Below are 19,572 nucleotides of genomic sequence, written 5' to 3'. Positions count from 1 at the left end.
GTTTTTGTTATTTTAATCTGATGAAAATTTATATAATATATATAAAACAATGTATACCTAATAAGAATGAAGTAGGATGATGTATAGAACAATGTATGCAGGTAATAAGATGAAAAATGATGTAGTGATATGTAAAACAATGTATGCTTTATTACAAGATGAAAAATGATGTATTGATATGTAAAACAATGTATGCTGGTTATAGGATGAAGAATGATGTAGTGATATGTAAAACAATGTATGCTGGTTATATAAGATGAAGATGAAGAATGATGCAGTGATATGTAAAACAATGTATGCTTGTTATAAGATGAAGAATGATGTAGTGATATGTAAAACAGTGTATACTGGTTATAAGATGTATATAAAAATATGCAAGTTATTGAAATAAAACATTTTGAAAGAAAAAAAAAAAAGGGGAATATGGTACCTACCATCATATGCATCTCCTATCAAAAAGAGTATTCAAAGGGAGATGATTCTTAAACAAAATCTCTTTAAAAAGTAACACATTGGGAAGTGTATCTCAATGAAATGAAAAAGATTGATTCTGAAATCATACTATGAAATTATTAAAACCAATATACATTTGTGGTGCTGTTATGTAAGTAATTTTTTACGTAATTGATCATATGGTATAATATATAAACAATAATAATTACAAATTTTTATTCAATTAAGTGCTTCCATAATTCAGTTCCCTTCTTTTTCTATTATTTGTCTACCATAGATTATACCCAAGTATATAAGGACAATTTCTGCTTGCACACAATATGAAATAAGACATAATGTTGAGTTGAAAGAGGATCCAGGAAATGAATGGAGAATGTGCGAGCGTGTGTGAGAGGATAAAGATGAACGTTAGATTTGTATTTCATTATCTCTGTTATATTAAATGTTTATGAAACCAATGTTTTATTTCAGGGTTTCGTTAGGGCTTGAGTTTGTAGAGCGTTAATCTATCGGATTACAAACCACCCTTTTAACATTAAAAGCACAGTATGCAATTTGTGTCCTTTAAATTGTGTCATGTAATCTTGTCAACTGAATTTTGATGTAAATGATGGTATCATTTAAAAGATAATAAGAAAAAAAAAAATAAAAAAAAAAATACTTATACCTAAAATAAAGACATCTGATGTAATAAGTATTGGTTCATAATAATACTTATACCTAAAATAAAGACATCTGATGTAATAAGTATTGGTTCATAATAATACTTATACCTAAAATAAAGACATCTGATGTAATAAGATGGTTCATAATAATACTTATACCCAAACTAAAGACATCTGATGTAATAAGATGGTTCATACATGTAAAGCCATTCTTTCTCTACAAAGAAAAAAGTAGATTTAGTTGTTCTCAATTTTTCCCAATTAAAGGTGAAATAAATCCCAAAATACATTGTAGCTCCAGTAAAAGTAATTCAGGGTTCAGCTAGGATAATTACCTACAGGAAAGGATGAACTTCTGGTATTTTAGAGCCGGTCAGACATTATAGGTTAAACATGTACAGAGGATGATAGTCAGATTTAATGATAGGCGGTCAATACTGGTGACGAGGGTAACAAGCTATCTTAAAGTATCAGGCTCTTCATGTGTATTGATCAGGTGGAAAAGACAACAGGTAAGAGAAGGTATTGATGATGGAGGTGTCAGGTGGATAGAAGATTAGGCCAAGTCAAACTAATAACAAATGAAGTTGTACGATCAGCTACTGTTATTATTTGTGTCTGCATGGCTCATACTGAGTAACACCAGGGGGCTGGAGACCCAACGTCCCTGCAAGGAAAGTCAGTTCCATAGTGGCGGTAGGGATCCTGGGGTGGATACCTTAATGGTATTCAACAGTGCTCATCAGGGAAAGCAGAGCAAATGAAAATAGAAATGATGAGCAACAACACCACAGCACATAGGATATAAATCAAGCATCGCATTTTGTACTGGATTCAGTGGTGTTGTTGCTCATCATTTCTATTTTTATTTGAATGCCTAACAATTGGATTCCATGTTTTTGTTTCTTGATATACAATGTACTTAAGCACATTCTTTGATTGTGTTTGTTTACTTTTTGCAACCTCCTTCTTTATGGTCCATGTTATACTATATTCAAAGTATATACCATATCAGTCTTTCAGAAGTGAAATATGACCAGTATGTTTTAAAAGATTATAAGATAAATATATCTTATTAATATTTCACAAAAATCTTATTTAAACCAAAAGATACAAAGTATGTGCAGTGCAGTACACTAGAATTTTACTGAATTTCCCTCCATTTGTTTTGACATTTCCTGGTTAAACAGGAATGGTGACTTATGAGAGTAATGATTACCTTTCCATTGTTGCAGATCTAGATTACAGATTGGGAAATTATCAAAATCTTGAGGTCAGAAGATGTCATTGTATCAGAACATTGATTGAACATCAAACGCTAATTAAGTGCAGTACATATGGAGGTGTCACTTAAGGCAATTGGTTTTTGGATGCTTATTGGCTTGGCCTTGTTTCTAAGCGTCCTTTGAGAAACAATACTTATTGGCTTGGCCTTGTTTCTAAGCGTTCTTTGAGAAACATATTTATTGGCTTGGCCTTGTTTCTAAGCATTCTTTGAGAAACAATACTTGTTGGTTTGGCCTTGTTTCTAAGCGTCCTTTGAGAAGCAATACTTATTGGTTTGGCCTTGTTTCTAAGCGTCCTTTGAGAAACAATACTGATTGGTTTGGCCTTGTTTCTAAGCGTCCTTTGAGAAACAATACTTATTAGCTTGGCCTTGTTTCTAAGCGTTCTTTGAGAAACATACTTATTGGCTTGGCCTTGTTTCTAAGCGTTCTTTGAGAAACAATACTTATTGGTTTGGCCTTGTTTCTAAGCGTCCTTTGAGAAGCAATACTTACTGGTTTGGCCTTGTTTCTAAGCGTTTTTTGAGAAACATACTTATTGGCTTGGGCTTGGTTCTAAGCGTCCTTTGAGAAACAATACTTATTGGTTTAGTCTTGTTTCTAAGCGTCCTTTGAGAAACAATACTTATTGGTTTGGCCCTCATTTCTGATGTCTCTGGCTCAATGATGGTACTTTGTGATGGCTGCCCCAAGCATTAAGCTGCAGGTCTCCAGAGGTCAAGGTCACAGCTTTGGACCCGATTTCTCTGTGATTGAGTGTAGTGGTTGATGGTTCTGGGTACATTGTTTGTGAGAGCTTTGTATGATGACATTGGTTGACATGATGTATCAGTGCCGATATTATAAGTATGGAGGTGTCAGAATGTTTATAATTCTACAGGTGTTTTCTATGTGATTGTGTTCAATGTGGCTGTTCCTCGCCCAGGGTGTTTTCTATGTGATTGTGTTCAATGTGGCTGTTCCTCACCCAGGGTGTTTTCTATGTGATTGTGTTCAATGTGTCTGTTCCTCGCCCAGGGTGTTTTCTATGTGATTGTGTTCAATGTGGCTGTTCCTCGCCCAGGGTGTTTTCTATGTGATTGTGTTCAATGTGTCTGTTCCTTACCCAGGGTGTTTTCTTTTGGATTACTGAATGAAGAGTGTCTTTTAAAGTTGGTGGGTAATTAGACAATTTACATGCAACTGTACATGTGTGAGATGTATTTGGTATTTAGATCCCATTGGTCAATCTCGAAAAGTAGGGTAACATGATGATTTCTGCTGGGTCTCCATGTCAACACCGACACATACTCACCTGTATACATTGTACTGTTGGGTATTTGAATGTACACAATATTTGTATTCCACAGCTGTAAATTACACGTATTTGGTTCCATTCTTGAAACTAAAAAGTTTTGAGATTTTGAAGCTATGATACTAGCTATATAGGTGCCCAAGCTCTCTGAGCATTGTACATGTGTAATACATCCCATACTCTAGATCTACCTCACTGTATAAACAAGTCAATAAGATATTGGCCTGCAGCTTTCAGCTGACATAAACTGCTTTTCAACTGTTCAATATCCAGGTTTTTTTACTGCCGTCACCTAAACTGTTTTTCAACAGTTTAATATTCCCAGCTTTTCACTGTTGTCACCCAGACAGCATATCAGCTGCCCTGCCTCATATCCTTAAGTGAGATCAGACACAGCATATATAACTATCTGTCTGTAAACTTAACAACTCTTTTGAATTTTTTATTTGATGTGTTTTTATCTGTTACAACTCAATCCGACTTTATTGGAAATAAGTATAAATACAGACAGTGGTTGACACTCCAGGCTGGTAGCTGGGTTAGCTGGGAAAACAAGTGTTCTATAGAGTTCTATAGCTAATTGCCATGGCTTAACCGGCTATAGAAAATGGATGATGTGGTTGTTGATGAGAATGTCCACCGAGACTATACCTGTGTAGGTTGATTATGTTGTCAGAAAAACTTACCTCAACAATTCATATTTGAGATACTCAGGTAGATTAAGCATAATAACAATTGATGATTATGCCTCCCTAATACTTTTAGTTTTGCAATGTTACTCCGTTTTTGACAGAAGTCATATATATTTATACTGATAATATTGATAATACCTCTGATAATAAGTTAAAATTGTTTTGTTTTTTTTGCATATAAAAAAAATTGTGTTGATTAACTAGGTGGATAAGTTGTCAGATGTATATAATGTCCTCAGGTCAGATTTTCTGATTTTGTTATTGACAATTCCCCAGTGTACATATGATTCAGAAGCAGCTAGCTTAAGTCACCTGAGTTCAAGCAGACTTCAAGGTCTGCATATATATGTAAATATTGATCATGTGGTCCTCACTGCTGTAAACATGGTCATGTGATCCTTATTGCTGTAAACATGGTCATGTGATCTTCACTGCTATAAACATGGTCATGTGATCTTCACTGCTGTAAACATGGTCATGTGATCTTCACTGCTGTAAATATTGGTTATGTGGTCTTCACTGCTGTAAACATGGTCATGTGATCTTCACTGCTGTAAATATTGGTCATGTGATCTTCACTGCTGTAAACATGGTCATGTGGTCCTCACTGATGTAAAGATTGGTCATGATGTGGTCCTCACTGCTGTAAACATGGTCATGTGATCTTCACTGCTGTAAATATTGGTCATATGATCTTCACTGCTCTAAACATTGGTCATGTGATTGTTCATGCTGTAAAATTTTGTCAAATGTTGTAAAGCTGAAAAGTGATTTAAGGACATGTGACTAGCTAAGTGCTATATATAGCAACAACAGAAAATGGAAAGATGTTGTGAATAGGAAGACAGATGGACGGGGTGGAGTCAGTCGTAGGGGTAGAAACCCTAATAGACCTACAGGGTATAGCCAGATTGTTAGACCAGGTAACTCTCAACAATCAGGATTGAACCAATACATTAATTACATTGTTAGACCAGGTAACTAAACATGGTCATGTGATCTTCACTGCTGTAAATATTGGTCATATGATCTTCACTGCTCTAAACATTGGTCATGTGATTGTTCATGCTGTAAAATTTTGTCAAATGTTGTAAAGCTGAAAAGTGATTTGAGGACATGTGACTAGCTAAGTGCTATATATAGCAACAACAGAAAATGGAAAGATGTTGTGAATAGGAAGACAGATGGACGGGGTGGAGTCAGTCGTAGGGGTAGAAACCCTAATAGACCTACAGGGTATAGCCAGATTGTTAGACCAGGTAACTCTCAACAATCAGGATTGACCCAATACGTTTATTACATTGTTAGACCAGGTAACTGTCAACAATCAGGATTGAACCAATACGTTTATCACATTGTTAGACCAGGTAACTCACAACAATCAGGATTGAACCAATACGTTTATCACATTGTTAGACCAGGTAACTCTCAACAATCCGGATTGAACCAATACGTTTATTACATTGTTAGACCAGGGAACTCTCAACAATCAGGATTTAACCAATACATTAATTACATTGTTAGACCAGGTAACTCTCACCAATCAGGATTGAACCAATTCGTTTATTACATTGTTAGACCAGGTAACTCTCACCAATCAGGATTGAACCAATTCGTTTATTACATTGTTAGACCAGGTAACTCTCAGCAATCAGGATTGAACCAATACGTTTATTACATTGTTAGACCAGGGAACTCTCAACAATCAGGATTTAACCAATACATTAATTACATTGTTAGACCAGGTATCTCTCAACAATCAGGATTGAACAAATACGTTTATTACATTGTTAGACCAGGTAACTGTCAACAATCAGGATTGAACCAATACGTTTATCACATTGTTAGACCAGGTAACTCTCAACAATCCGGATTGAACCAATACGTTTATTACATTGTTAGACCAGGTAACTGTCAACAATCAGGATTGAACCAATACGTTTATCACATTGTTAGACCATGTAACACTCAACAATCAGGATTGAACCAATACGTTTATTACATTGTTAGACCAGGGAACTCTCAACAATCAGGATTTAACCAATACATTAATTACATTGTTAGACCAGGTATCTCTCAACAATCAGGATTGAACAAATACGTTTATTACATTGTTAGACCAGGTAACTCTCAGCAATCAGGATTGAACCAATACGTTTATTACATTGTTAGACTAGGTAACTCTCAACAATCAGGATTGAACCAATACATTAATTACATTGTTAGACCAGGTATCTCTCAACAATCAGGATTGAACCAATACGTTTATCACATTGTTAGACCAGGTAACTCACAACAATCAGGATTGAACCAATACGTTTATCACATTGTTAGACCATGTAACTCTCAACAATCAGGATTGAACCAATACATTAATTACATTGTTAGACCAGGTAACTCTCAACACTCAGGATTGAACCAATACGTTTATTACATTGTTAGACCAGGTAACTCACAACAATCAGGATTGAACCAATACGTTTATCACATTGTTAGACCATGTAACACTCAACAATCAGGATTGAACCAATACGTTTATCACATTGTTAGACCATGTAACTCTCAACAATCAGGATTGAACCAATACGGTTATTACATTGTTAGACCAGGTAACTCTCAACAATCAGGATGGAACCAATACATTAATTACATTGTTAGACCAGGTATCTCTCAACAATCAGGATTGAACAAATACGTTTATTACATTGTTAGACCAGGTAACACTCAACAATCAGGATTGAACCAATACGTTTATCACATTGTTAGACCATGTAACTCTCAACAATCAGGATTGAACCAATACGTTTATTACATTTTTACCACTGAAATGTCAGAAATTATGAATAAGGTAAAAAATTCATATCTTCAAATGTGATGATATAAGACAAGAAAGACTTGAAACCTGCAAATTCTGTTGAGATAAAAATAAAGTGACGATAGAGTAAGCGGTTGTTCAGGTACATTTTTTAAATATTTACCAACGTATATGTAGTTACCTAATTGTACTGAGTTCATAACATTAGTGTAAGTAAATCTTACCACCAGATCAATAAAAGCAGACAATGGTAGAATGGCCTTGGGTAGCCCAATCAAAACAAGCATGATGTCATTAGAATATGGCACCAAATATTACACTTTATATTACTGCACTTATTTGATGCAGCAATTGTTTTGTGCTTTTAATTGTAATAAATAACAAATTTAATGCTTTTCCTTTTGAATACACGATATAGTTTAATCATTGAATCTTTTTTTATAGCAGATACATGTAGTTCTGATTATATGCATGAACAAATATTTTTCTGCTGTATAACAGATCCTGATGACAGATTGAACAGTATATTAATTTAATTGCTAATTATGCAAGGTGTCCCAGAAAAATCGTTTCCATTTTATGTTATTATAATGTTTTTGACAGGGAATATTTCAAAGGCAATATTTATAAGTTTTGTTTTCCTAGGAAAACAGTTGATGTAGTAAGTGTAACATAATGAGGTAAAAATTGTGACAATTAACTGATTGCTTCGTTATCAATATCAGAAACCTTCTATACGAACCCTGAAAGTTAGCTATATAGACATCTGGCTACAGAATTTGATGTTAAGGGGATGTCACAGGGAATGTCTGCAGGGCTTGGAGTCAACTTCATCTGGTTAAGGGGATGTCACAGGGAATGATTGCAGGGCTTGGAGTCCACTCCATCTGATTAAGGGGATGTCACAGGGAATGATTGCAGGGCTTGGAGTCGACTTCATCTGGTTAAGGGGATGTCATAGGGAGTGACTGCAGGGCTTGGAGTCAACTTCATCTGGTTAAGGGGATGTCAAAGGGAGTGACTGCAGGGCTTGGAGTCGACTTCATCTGGTTAAGGGGATGTCACAGGGAATGATTGCAGGGCTTGGGAGTCGACTTCATCTGGTTAAGTGGATGTCACAGGGAATGATTGCAGGGCTTGGAGTCGACTTCATCTGGTTAAGGGGATGTCACAGGGAATGATTGCAGGGCTTGGGAGTCGGCTTCATCTGGTTAAGTGGATGTCACAGGGAGTGACTGGAGGGCTTGGAGTCGACTTCATCTGGTTAAGTGGATGGCACAGGGAATGATTGCAGGGCTTGGGAGTCGACTTCATCTGGTTAAGTGGATGTCATAGGGAATGATTGCAGGGCTTGGAGTCGACTCCATCTGGTTAAGGGGATGTCACAGGGAGTGACTGCAGGGCTTGGAGTCGACTCGACCTGGTATGTGAAGCAGAAAGAACGGTTATATGCTTTCACTGACTTGCGTTGTGCTATTCTACTGTTTCAGCTGAAGCAGTTACTGACGAATGCGTTTGATGACTTGATTGACGATGATGAGTTCTCCATCACGTCAGATGAAGGTGGTCCATCAACAAATGCCAGCCTCCACCTCGGCACCAAGACGGAGAGTCCCGGGTAACCAGTGGTGTTCATTGTAGCTGATCCTAACAAATACAAGGAAACAAGTAGCTTATATATATATAGTGATAAATAGTTTTAAATGTCCATGTGATGGTAAAAATATAATTAAAACAAAACACGAAGACTAGTATATATACACCTACAGCGGAACCTGTCTTAAGAGTCCAAACATTTTAATCAAATACCATGTAGCTGATATATACAGTTGAATCTGGCTAGTTTTAACATTAAAATAAAATACATAATGTACCATAGATACTAGATAGAGCTGAAGGTTGAATTCAATAGCCCTCGACCATTGGGTCGCGGGTTCCAGGTCTATGTGGGACAGTTGCGAGGTACTGGCCACAGGTACTCCGGCTTTCCTCCACCACCAAAACCTGGCACGTCCTTAAATGACCAAAGCTGTTTAATATAATTAATAGGACGTAAAACACAAACAAACCAAACCAGCCCCTGTCTCCTTCTAAACAATTCTTAAGTTGTGATAAGATTTAGACATATTGACCTGTAAAAAAAATATTTAAAAGTAAAACTACAAAAAAGTGTAAAACGTAATGATTTCTTACAATACAAATATTTTAAGTCATTTTCATGTGTTTTGGATTGGTCGACTGGTCAACCCTCTGGCCTTCCACGAGGGCGGCCGAGGTTCGATCCCTGAAGTCGTCGTATGCATAAATATTCAGAGAAAGTGTTTTTCTCCAACCCAGTTGGTTGCGGTATCTGTGCTTTAGCAAGTGAGGTGGCACTACATAAATGATGCCGTTGGAAGCTCGGTCCCACAACAAACAGAACACATTACATCTCCAGCACACACGCAGGCATACACACATAGGGAGATATCAGCCAGGTGGCATAGGACTAGTAGTTAGCGCTTGATAAGGCAGCTCCTGTGAATTCCTCAAAAATTGTATTGATTTATGTATATGCTAATTGTATTCTCTTAAACAGAACTATCATGCCTATTCTTTTTGCCGAATTATTATTTCCAGGGTCTACTTTTCCTGATGATTGTTCAATAATTATCTATAAATATATCGATCATCTACATTGTGTAAAACCATTCGTAATGCCCAAATGACAGTAGACAAATTTTGGTACAATTTTCAATATATTACAATACACATGCCTGGTCATATATTTTGGTATGTTCCTCAGAATTACTGGGACAAATTATCATTATCAAATACCTTGTTACAATGTTACAGAGATAGAGCCGAGTCTGAGACAGGTCAGTTCCTCGATTCGCGGAACCAGTGGACTCCCATGGCCTACCAGGGAATGCCTGCCTCTGCCCCTGTCATCCCTCCACAGTCCCTCGCGACCATATACGAGGCTTCATCTGTGAGGAGCTCTCAGGACAACCCCCTTAGGAGCTCTCAAGAGATATCCACTCGTGTTTCGCAGGACCTGTTGCGGAGCTCACAAGAGGACTTCTCTGTTAGAAACTCTCGAGACCAGCCACTGCGGAGCTCGCAGGAGTACAGGGAACATCCCCTGCGGAGCTCGCAGGAGTACAGGGACCAGCCTTTGAGGAGCTCGCAGGAGTACAGGGATCAATCTCTGCGGAGCTCACAGGAGTACCAACAAGGGTATCAAGATTATCACCAGGCAGGTGGCGGGGCTATCAATTCTGGTGAAGAGTTTCAAAGTGATGGTTACCATAGTAACAACAGTGAACAGGAAAGTGCTACACCTAGTTATAACATAAATCCTCAGGCTTTTGATTGGATAAATCAGGCAACACAGGACAGTCATGTGACCCATCAGCAGTCATTGGGATTGCAAGGTGGATATGGGGGATACCAGGGTGGGGTAATGGATGACCACGTCTCGACACGGTATCCTGACCTCCCAGTTAGGCAGGAGACAGAAGGGGGCAACAATAAAGGTCCTTCCAGTGACCCTCAGACATACCACCCCCACCAAACCCAGGGCATCTATAGTGACACCTATCCTGAGGACCAGCCATTGGGAGGCAACTTTCAGCCATATACAGGTTTACCTCAATCCCAAGGCTACCAGTCTACCGAAGTCCCACCTCATTCTCAAGGGTTTCAGTCAGCAGGGGTCACACAGGACTATTATGCCCCTTCAGCTGTTAGTGATGACAGAAACTACGATACCCACAGTGCTGACCCCTACATGACCCATGATGAGGGTCAAAGTCACGATTCATATGGGTCATATGACCAGGGTCAAGGTCGTGGGAAGTTGCCCCAGTTACAGCTTGATTCCAAAGAATACCAAGAGGACTATCATGTACAGTATAAGAGAAGGCAGGGTGTGGCAGGGGAGCGGAGCGAGGAGGAGGACCGGATTCCTAGACGCGAGAAACCTAAAGCCCTCGAGGAAAAGACTGGTAGGTTATCATTACTGTTTGGTGATACAGTTGTGTCCTGTCATACAGGTGGGCCCAGTCACACAGGTGGGCCCAGTCAAACAGGTGTGCCCTGTGATACAGGTGGGCCCAGTCGTACAGGTGGGACCTGTGATACAGGTGGGCCCTGTGGTACAGGTGTGTCCTGTGATACAGGTGTGCCCTGTGATACAGGTGTGCCCAGTCATACAGGTGTGCCCTGTGATACAGGTGTGCCCAGTCATACAGATGTGCCCTGTGATACAGGTGTGCCTGTGATACAGGTGGGCCCTGTGCAACAGGTGTGTCCTGTCATACAGGTGTGCCCTGTGATACAGGTGTGTCCTGTCATACAGGTGTGTCCTGTGGTACAGGTGTGTCCTGTGATACAGGTGTGTCCTGTCATACAGGTGTGCCCTGTGATACAGGTGTGCCCTGTGATTCAGGTGTGCCCTGTGATACAGGTGTGCCCAGTCACACAGGTGTGCCCTGTGATACAGGTGTGCCCAGTCATACAGGTGTGCCCTGTGATACAGGTGGGCCTGTGATACAGGTGTGTCCTGTCATACAGGTGTGTCCTGTGATACAGGTGGCCCTGTGATACTGGTGTGCCCAGTCATACAGGTGTGCCCTGTGATACAGGTGTGTCCTGTCATACAGGTGTGCCCTGTCATACAGGTGGGCCAAGTCGTACAGGTGGGCCCTGTGATACAGGTGGGCCCTGTAATACAGATGGGCCTGTGATACAGGTGTGTCCTGTGATACAGGTGTGTCCTGTGATACAGGTGTGCCTGTGATACAGGTGTGTCCTGTGATACAGTTGTGTCCTGTGATACAGGTGTGCCTGTGAAACAGGTGGGCCCTGTGATATAGGTGTGCCCAGTGATACAGTCGTGCCCTGTGGTACAGGTGTGTCCTATGATACAGGTGTGCCTGTGATACAGGTGTGCCCAGTCATACAAGTGTGCCCTGTGATACAGGTGTGTCCTGTCATACAGGTGTGCCCTGTGATACAGGTGGGCCAAGTCGTACAGGTGTGCCCAGAGATACAGGTGTGCCTGTGATACAGGTGTGTCCTGTGACACAGGTGTGCCTGGTCATACAGGTGTGCCTGTGATACAGGTGTGTCCTGTGATACAGGTGGGCCCTGTGATTTAAAATTCACTCATATTGATAAACATGTTTAACATTGGATTGGTAAGCAGGAAATTCATAAAAAGTCGAATTTCATTATTTAACGAAATATTTAATTGTTACAATGTATACAAAATGTATTAGTTAACATTTATGTAGTGATTTACCTACTCACTTATATTGTAAGTTACTTAAGTTGAGAGTGGAGTTAAAATAGTGGTTTTCAGTGTAATGTTTCCAAGGTTTCAATTAAAAGTAATACAGAATTGTCATTGACACTGTCTAACTGCAAAACATTGTGTTTGTACAGAGGAGACGGGAGGCTTGGACCCAAGGCAGTACTCACAATTACAGGTCCTGTACAAGGCCCGTGGACGTAAGCTGGAGGAAATCACCAATGAGTACGAGATTCTCAAACAGGAGACAAGCCGAGAGATACGTATACTCAAACATCAGGTGTCTGTGGCCAAAGGTACAGTCCACTGTGTTTAATGTGTGTGGTGACCATACTGTCAGATATGTGTTTAATGTGTGTGGTGCCCATACTGTCGGATATGTGTTTGATGTGTGTGGTGACCATACTGTGGGATATGTGTTTAATGTGTGTGGAGACCATACTGTCGGATATGTGTTAAGTGTGTGTGGTGACCATACTGTCGCATATGTGTTTAATGTGTGTGGTGTCCATACTGTCGGATATGTGTTAAGTGTGTGTGGTGACCATACTGTCGGATATTTGAGAAATGGGGGTGGTGACCATACTGTCGGATATGGGTTTAATGTGTGTGGTGACCATATTGTCGGATCTGTGTTAAATGTGTGTGGTGACCATACTGTCGGATATTTGAGAAATGTGTGTGGTGACCATACTGTCGGATATGTGTTAAATGTGTGTGGTGACCATACTGTCGGATATGTGAGAAATGTGTGTGGTGACCATACTGTCGGATATGTGAGAAATGCGTGTGGTGACCATACTGTCTGATGTGTGTTTAATGTGTGTGGTGACCATACTGTCGGATATGTGTTTAATGTGTGTGGTAACCATACTGTCGGATATGTGTTTAATGTGTGTGGAGACCATACTGTCGGATATGTGTTTAATGTGTGTGGTGACCATACTGACGGATATGTGAGAAATGTGTGTGGTGACCATACTGACAGATATGTGAGAAATGTGTGTGGTAACCATACTGTCGGATATGTGAGAAATGTTTTGAATCTGTACTTTGATCTGTTGAATCTCTTCTGCGACCTGTTGAGCATGTTAAATCAGCTAATCATCAGACTGTGTATCATCATAATTAGGTCACCTGAGCTTTGCTCAAATGACCTATTCTAATCGCTTTTCGTCCGTCATCGTCCGTCGTGCGTAAACTTTTTACATTTTCAACTTCTTCTCAAGAATCAGTGGAGGGATTTTTTTTAAACTTGGTCAGAATCATCCTTGGTAGATGAGGGTGGGGCCCCAAAGGGAAAATTAACCAATATTTCAAAAATCTTCTTCTCCAGACTCAGAGGTACTACAGTAATTTTCTCTGCATGGAAAGAAAGATCATCAGGGGCTTTATTTAAATTGTAAATTTCAGGACCCTCAAGCTATCTGTTCTCCCTTGGGGAGGGGTTAAAGTTTACTATAGATTATATAGGGAAATAACACTTTTGGGTACATTTTGACAACTTTTTGTAGGAAATTATTTTTACTTGGTGAGAATTATCCTTGGAGGAAGATGGTTTCAAATTGTAAAATTGAGATTCCTTCCCCAGACCCAAAGGGAAAATTAACCAATATTTCAAAAATCTTCTTTTCCAGACTCAGAGGTACTACAGTCATTTTCTCTGCATGGAAAGAAAATCATCAGGGGCTTTATTTAGATTGTAAATTTCAAGACCCCCGTGCTATCCGTTCTCCCTTGGGGAGGGGGCAAAGTTTACTATAGTTTATATAGGGAAATAACACTTTTGGGTATATTATATCCATTTCAGCAGAAAATTACTCAAACTTAGTCAAAATCATCTTTGGTGAATGAGGGTATTACATTGTAAAATTGGGATTCCTGCCCCATACCCAGGGGCTAGGGCGGGGCCCCAAAGGGAACATTTACCAATATTTTCAAATTCTTATCCTTTGATGACATGACAAGTATTGTATTTCACTTAGTTAACATGCTGATTTCCACATCACATCTAAACAATAAAATAAAGCTACCAGTACCTATAATATAACTCAGGTGACCGCTAAGGCCCTTGGGCCTCTTGTTTATTATGCTTGTCAGATCTGTATGGTGACTAAATTGTGAGTTGAAACAGTGGGATGATGGCCTGTAGAATAGAAGCTTAACGATTTGTTGAATTGTTTTGCTATATCAGTGAAATCATGTGACATGTTGAACACCAGACCCTTTAACTGTTGTTAGGTGAGCAAGAGGCTGCCACTACTAGTCTGAAGCAGGTCCAGGATCTACTGAAGGAGAGCAAGGGAGATAATGCCCAACTTCTGGGGCGGAATAAGGCTGTAGAGACAGAAGTTGATGTCCTGAAGAAAAGCAAGGATGAGGTAAGAGGAAGCTGTAACACGTGTGTCGCACATGTTGTAATCATCATGGAAACTGAGGTTAAATTAATGAAAATTAAAATGAAATTTAGTTTCAACCAGATGATTCAGACAAAATTTAAATTTCAGTACCTATTTTGTACTGCATATGCACCATAAATAAACCTTTTCGCTCCTAAGTCATTTACAAAACTGGAATAAATCCTATAAAATCTTAACTTATAAGATATACATGATGTAGTATTAACAGGGAATATAACCTTTATATATGCCCAGGTGCTGAAGAAGCTCCATGTGGCCGAGTCTAACATTGAGAGTCTGAACCAGCAGCTACTCGACCTGGGGAACAGCGAGAGTCTGGCCCGCGCACGCCACGACCACGAAGTGGTCATAGCTGGTATACAGCGCAAACACCAACAGGAGGTCAAGGTTGCAAACGAGAAAATACAGGAGCTCCACACACGTATCTCGGATCTGGTAAACATTGTTCTGTAGTTAACAACAGCTGTCAGGTCATCAGATCAAAAGTCTTATTACCTGTGTCTTGTGTGATGTACACGGATTCATTGAAACCAAGAAAATTTATGATTTGCCATGTAGCAAAAATACTCAGAAAATTATTAATAATCTCATATATATATTATATAGTAAAATATCTGTATATGTTTGTTTGATTAATAGCGTTGTGTCTGTCGGTATTTCGTTAGTGTAACGGATCACATATGTTTGGGTGTAGGCTCTGTGTAATGGATCACAGATGTTTGAGTGTAGGCTCTGTGTAAATGGATCACAGATGTTTGAGTGTAGGCTCTGTGTAATGGATCACAGATGTTTGGGTGTAGGCTCTGTGTAATGGATCACAGATGTTTGAGTGTAGGCTCTGTGTAATGGATCACAGATGTTTGAGTGTAGGCTCTGTGTAATGGATCACAGATGTTTGAGTGTAGGCTCTGTGTAATGGATCACAGATGTTTGAGTGTAGGCTCTGTGTAATGGATCACAGATGTTTGAGTGTAGGCTCTGTGTAATGGATCACAGATGTTTGAGTGTAGGCTCTGTGTAATGGATCACAGATGTTTGAGTGTAGGCTCTGTGTAATGGATCACAGATGTTTGAGTGTAGGCTCTGTGTAATGGATCACAGATGTTTGAGTGTAGGCTCTGTGTAATGGATCACAGATGTTTGAGTGTAGGCTCTGTGTAATGGATCACAGATGTTTGAGTGTAGGCTCTGTGTAATGGATCACAGATGTTTGAGTGTAGGCTCTGTGTAATGGATCACAGATGTTTGAGTGTAGGCTCTGTGTAATGGATCACAGATGTTTGAGTGTAGGCTCTGTGTAATGGATCACAGATGTTTGAGTGTAGGCTCTGTGTAATGGATCACAGATGTTTGAGTGTAGGCTCTGTGTAATGGATCACAGATGTTTGAGTGTAGGCTCTGTGTAATGGATCACAGATGTTTGAGTGTAGGCTCTGTGTAATGGATCACAGATGTTTGAGTGTAGGCTCTGTGTAATGGATCACAGATGTTTGAGTGTAGGCTCTGTGTAATGGATCACAGATGTTTGAGTGTAGGCTCTGTGTAATGGATCACAGATGTTTGAGTGTAGGCTCTGTGTAATGGATCACAGATGTTTGAGTGTAGGCTCTGTGTAATGGATCACAGATGTTTGAGTGTAGGCTCTGTGTAATGGATCACAGATGTTTGAGTGTAGGCTCTGTGTAATGGATCACAGATGTTTGAGTGTAGGCTCTGTGTAATGGATCACAGATGTTTGAGTGTAGGCTCTGTGTAATGGATCACAGATGTTTGAGTGTAGGCTCTGTGTAATGGATCACAGATGTTTGAGTGTAGGCTCTGTGTAATGGATCACAGATGTTTGAGTGTAGGCTCTGTGTAATGGATCACAGATGTTTGAGTGTAGGCTCTGTGTAATGGATCACAGATGTTTGAGTGTAGGCTCTGTGTAATGGATCACAGATGTTTGAGTGTAGGCTCTGTGTAATGGATCACAGATGTTTGAGTGTAGGCTCTGTGTAATGGATCACAGATGTTTGAGTGTAGGCTCTGTGTAATGGATCACAGATGTTTGAGTGTAGGCTCTGTGTAATGGATCACAGATGTTTGAGTGTAGGCTCTGTGTAATGGATCACAGATGTTTGAGTGTAGGCTCTGTGTAATGGATCACAGATGTTTGAGTGTAGGCTCTGTGTAATGGATCACAGATGTTTGAGTGTAGGCTCTGTGTAATGGATCACAGATGTTTGAGTGTAGGCTCTGTGTAAATGGATCACAGATGTTTGAGTGAAGGCTCAGTGTAATGGATCACAGATTTTTGAGTGAAGGCTCTGTGTAACGGATCACAGATGTTTGAGTGTAGGCTCTGTGTAATGGATCACATATGTTTTAGTGTAGGATCACAGATGTTTGGGTGTAGGCTCAGTGTAATGGATCACAGAAGTTTGAGTGTAGGCTCTGTGTAATGGATCACAGATGTTTGTGTGTAGGCTCTGTGTAATAGATCACAGATGTTTGAGTGTAGGCTCTGTGTAATGGATCACAGATGTTTTAGTGTAGGATCACAGATGTTTGGGTGTAGGCTCAGTGTAATGGATCACAGATGTTTGAGTGTAGGCTCTGTGTAAATGGATCACAGATGTTTGGGTGTAGGGTCTGTGTAATGGATCACAGATGTTTGGGTGTAGGCTCAGTGTAATGGATCACAGATGTTTGAGTGAAGGCTCTGTGTAATGGATCACAGATGTTTGGGTGTAGGCTCTTGGCAAGATTTAAAGTCAGTTGTTGACATCCTAGTTCCTGTATAAGACTAGAATAGACAAGTTTTGAAAACACCTAAACATTTTTTACAGAGCGGTGAGAACAAGACTCTGCGTCAGAAGTTGGAGGAAAGCTACCAGTCGGCTGAAAAGGCCCAGATTTCGCGCGCAGAGACCATCAACCGTCTGACTCGCAGTCTAGAGGACTCTCAGAAACAGTGTCAGGCTCTGCTCGAGTCAAGTCAGTACAGCATATAAATACTAAACACCTTTCTTCAAGTCACACCGGTCTATACCGACCACCTGTGTATATTGACCACCTATCTTGATCTTCCAACTACTAATTTATAAATTCCTCCTGTCTAGATTTCCTATTTGTTTATATAGAAACTCTAACCTGTATGACAACCATGTCTGTACCTAGTCTTTTCAATGATCTTCACAAACAGGTTTGAATGTTACTGATCTACAAATATTGCATTCACTTTTTGTAATTTATGTCAAGATATATGCCATTTTTTGACTTGCAGAAAATTGTAAAATTTAATTATGCTACTGTAAAATAAAGTAACTGCCTGTAGATATTGTGTAGTGAGTTACGTGTGTAACTAAGAATGTATCTGTAGCTGTTGTATTGTAGCGTCCTCACATGAACTCAGTCAGATAAAGATACAGCTTCAACAGACGATTGCCTCCAGGAAAATTGCTGATGACATGTGTCATACCTACCAGGTACAGTACGGAGCCCCATATTAATTACAGACTATGTGTCATACCTACCAGGTACAGTACCGAGCCCCGTGTTAATTACCGACTATTACCATGTTTTGATATTATAGGGTACATTATATAGGACTTAATTTGAGGTTTATCCTGGAAATACAGACTGACCCAAACAACACTGATTGAGGTTGCTCAGATCATTGTAAGTCATGGATTGACAGAAACCAAATTCTAGAGTTATATTATATTTTAAATTGAATCCACTCACCCCTCATGTCACATTTGAATCACCCTAAATCAAAGGACGGCCTAGTCCATTACACTGTCTGAACAGCTTATTTCTGTTGGTTGAATGAGGTCTGGACAAGGCCTGGAAGGGATATACAGACTCTAGATCTCCTCCAATCAGAGATGTGAATAAGCAGCAGACATATAATAATTCAAGTAATGTTAAGTTAATTTATGAAGGAAATATGGGACACTTTATATTTCTTAAGTCCACAATATGAAGCTAAATATGAATTGGCAATAATCAATTGGACAAAACTTAAGATTTATTAGCTCACCTGGTCCAGAGGACCAAGGTGAGCTTATGCCATACCGTGGCGGCCGTCGGCCGTCGTCCGTCCGTCAACAATTTCTTTAAACGACTTCTTCTTCTTAACCACTGATTGGAATTTAACTAAATTTGACTGGAAGCATCCTTAGGTCGTGGGGAATCAAAATTGTACAAATGGTGGGGCTGACCCCCCAGGGGGCTGAGGGGCGGGGCAAAAAGGGGGCAATTTGGCTATATTGCTTTAAGCGACTTCTTCCCTGGAACTAAGAGATGGATATCAACCATATTTGATTGGACGCATCCCTACGTGGTGGAGATTTAAAATTGTACAAATGGTTGGGCTGACCCCCCAGGGGGCTGAGGGGCATGGCCATAAAGGGGGCAATTTGGCTAGATTGCTATAAACGACTTCTTCTGTAGAACTATGCACTGGATATCAATCATATTTAATCAAAAGCATTCATGGGATGCAGGGATTCAAAATTGTACAAATGGTGTGGCTGACCCCCCAGGGGGCTGAGGGGCGGGGCCAAAAAGGGTTATTTGGCTATATTGCTTTAAAGCGACTTCTTCTCTGGAACTAAGTGATGGATATCAACCATATTAGACTGGAAGCATTCCTAGGTGGTGG

The 19,572-nt window shown here is 39.8% G+C and overlaps 1 protein-coding gene across 2 annotated transcripts in view; it reads left to right on the top strand.

Moving 5' to 3' along the window:
- Positions 1-19,572, top strand: part of LOC110441561 (trichohyalin-like) — a 92,260-nt gene that overhangs the window by 27,862 nt on the left and 44,826 nt on the right. For both annotated transcript variants that reach the window (XM_021484745.1, XM_021484746.1), the window contains exons 3-9: positions 8,696-8,823; positions 10,041-11,194; positions 12,636-12,797; positions 14,743-14,882; positions 15,156-15,356; positions 17,753-17,900; positions 18,300-18,391. In XM_021484745.1, the coding sequence (XP_021340420.1) occupies positions 8,696-8,823; positions 10,041-11,194; positions 12,636-12,797; positions 14,743-14,882; positions 15,156-15,356; positions 17,753-17,900; positions 18,300-18,391 (2,025 nt within the window). The remainder of the gene's footprint in view (positions 1-8,695; positions 8,824-10,040; positions 11,195-12,635; positions 12,798-14,742; positions 14,883-15,155; positions 15,357-17,752; positions 17,901-18,299; positions 18,392-19,572) is intronic.

Source organism: Mizuhopecten yessoensis, unplaced genomic scaffold (assembly GCF_002113885.1).
Source record: "Mizuhopecten yessoensis strain PY_sf001 unplaced genomic scaffold, ASM211388v2 scaffold716031, whole genome shotgun sequence".
NCBI classification, from domain to species: Eukaryota; Metazoa; Mollusca; class Bivalvia; order Pectinida; family Pectinidae; genus Mizuhopecten; species Mizuhopecten yessoensis.
Note: the sequence above shows the minus strand (reverse complement) of the source record. Positions and strands in the feature narration are given on the sequence as shown.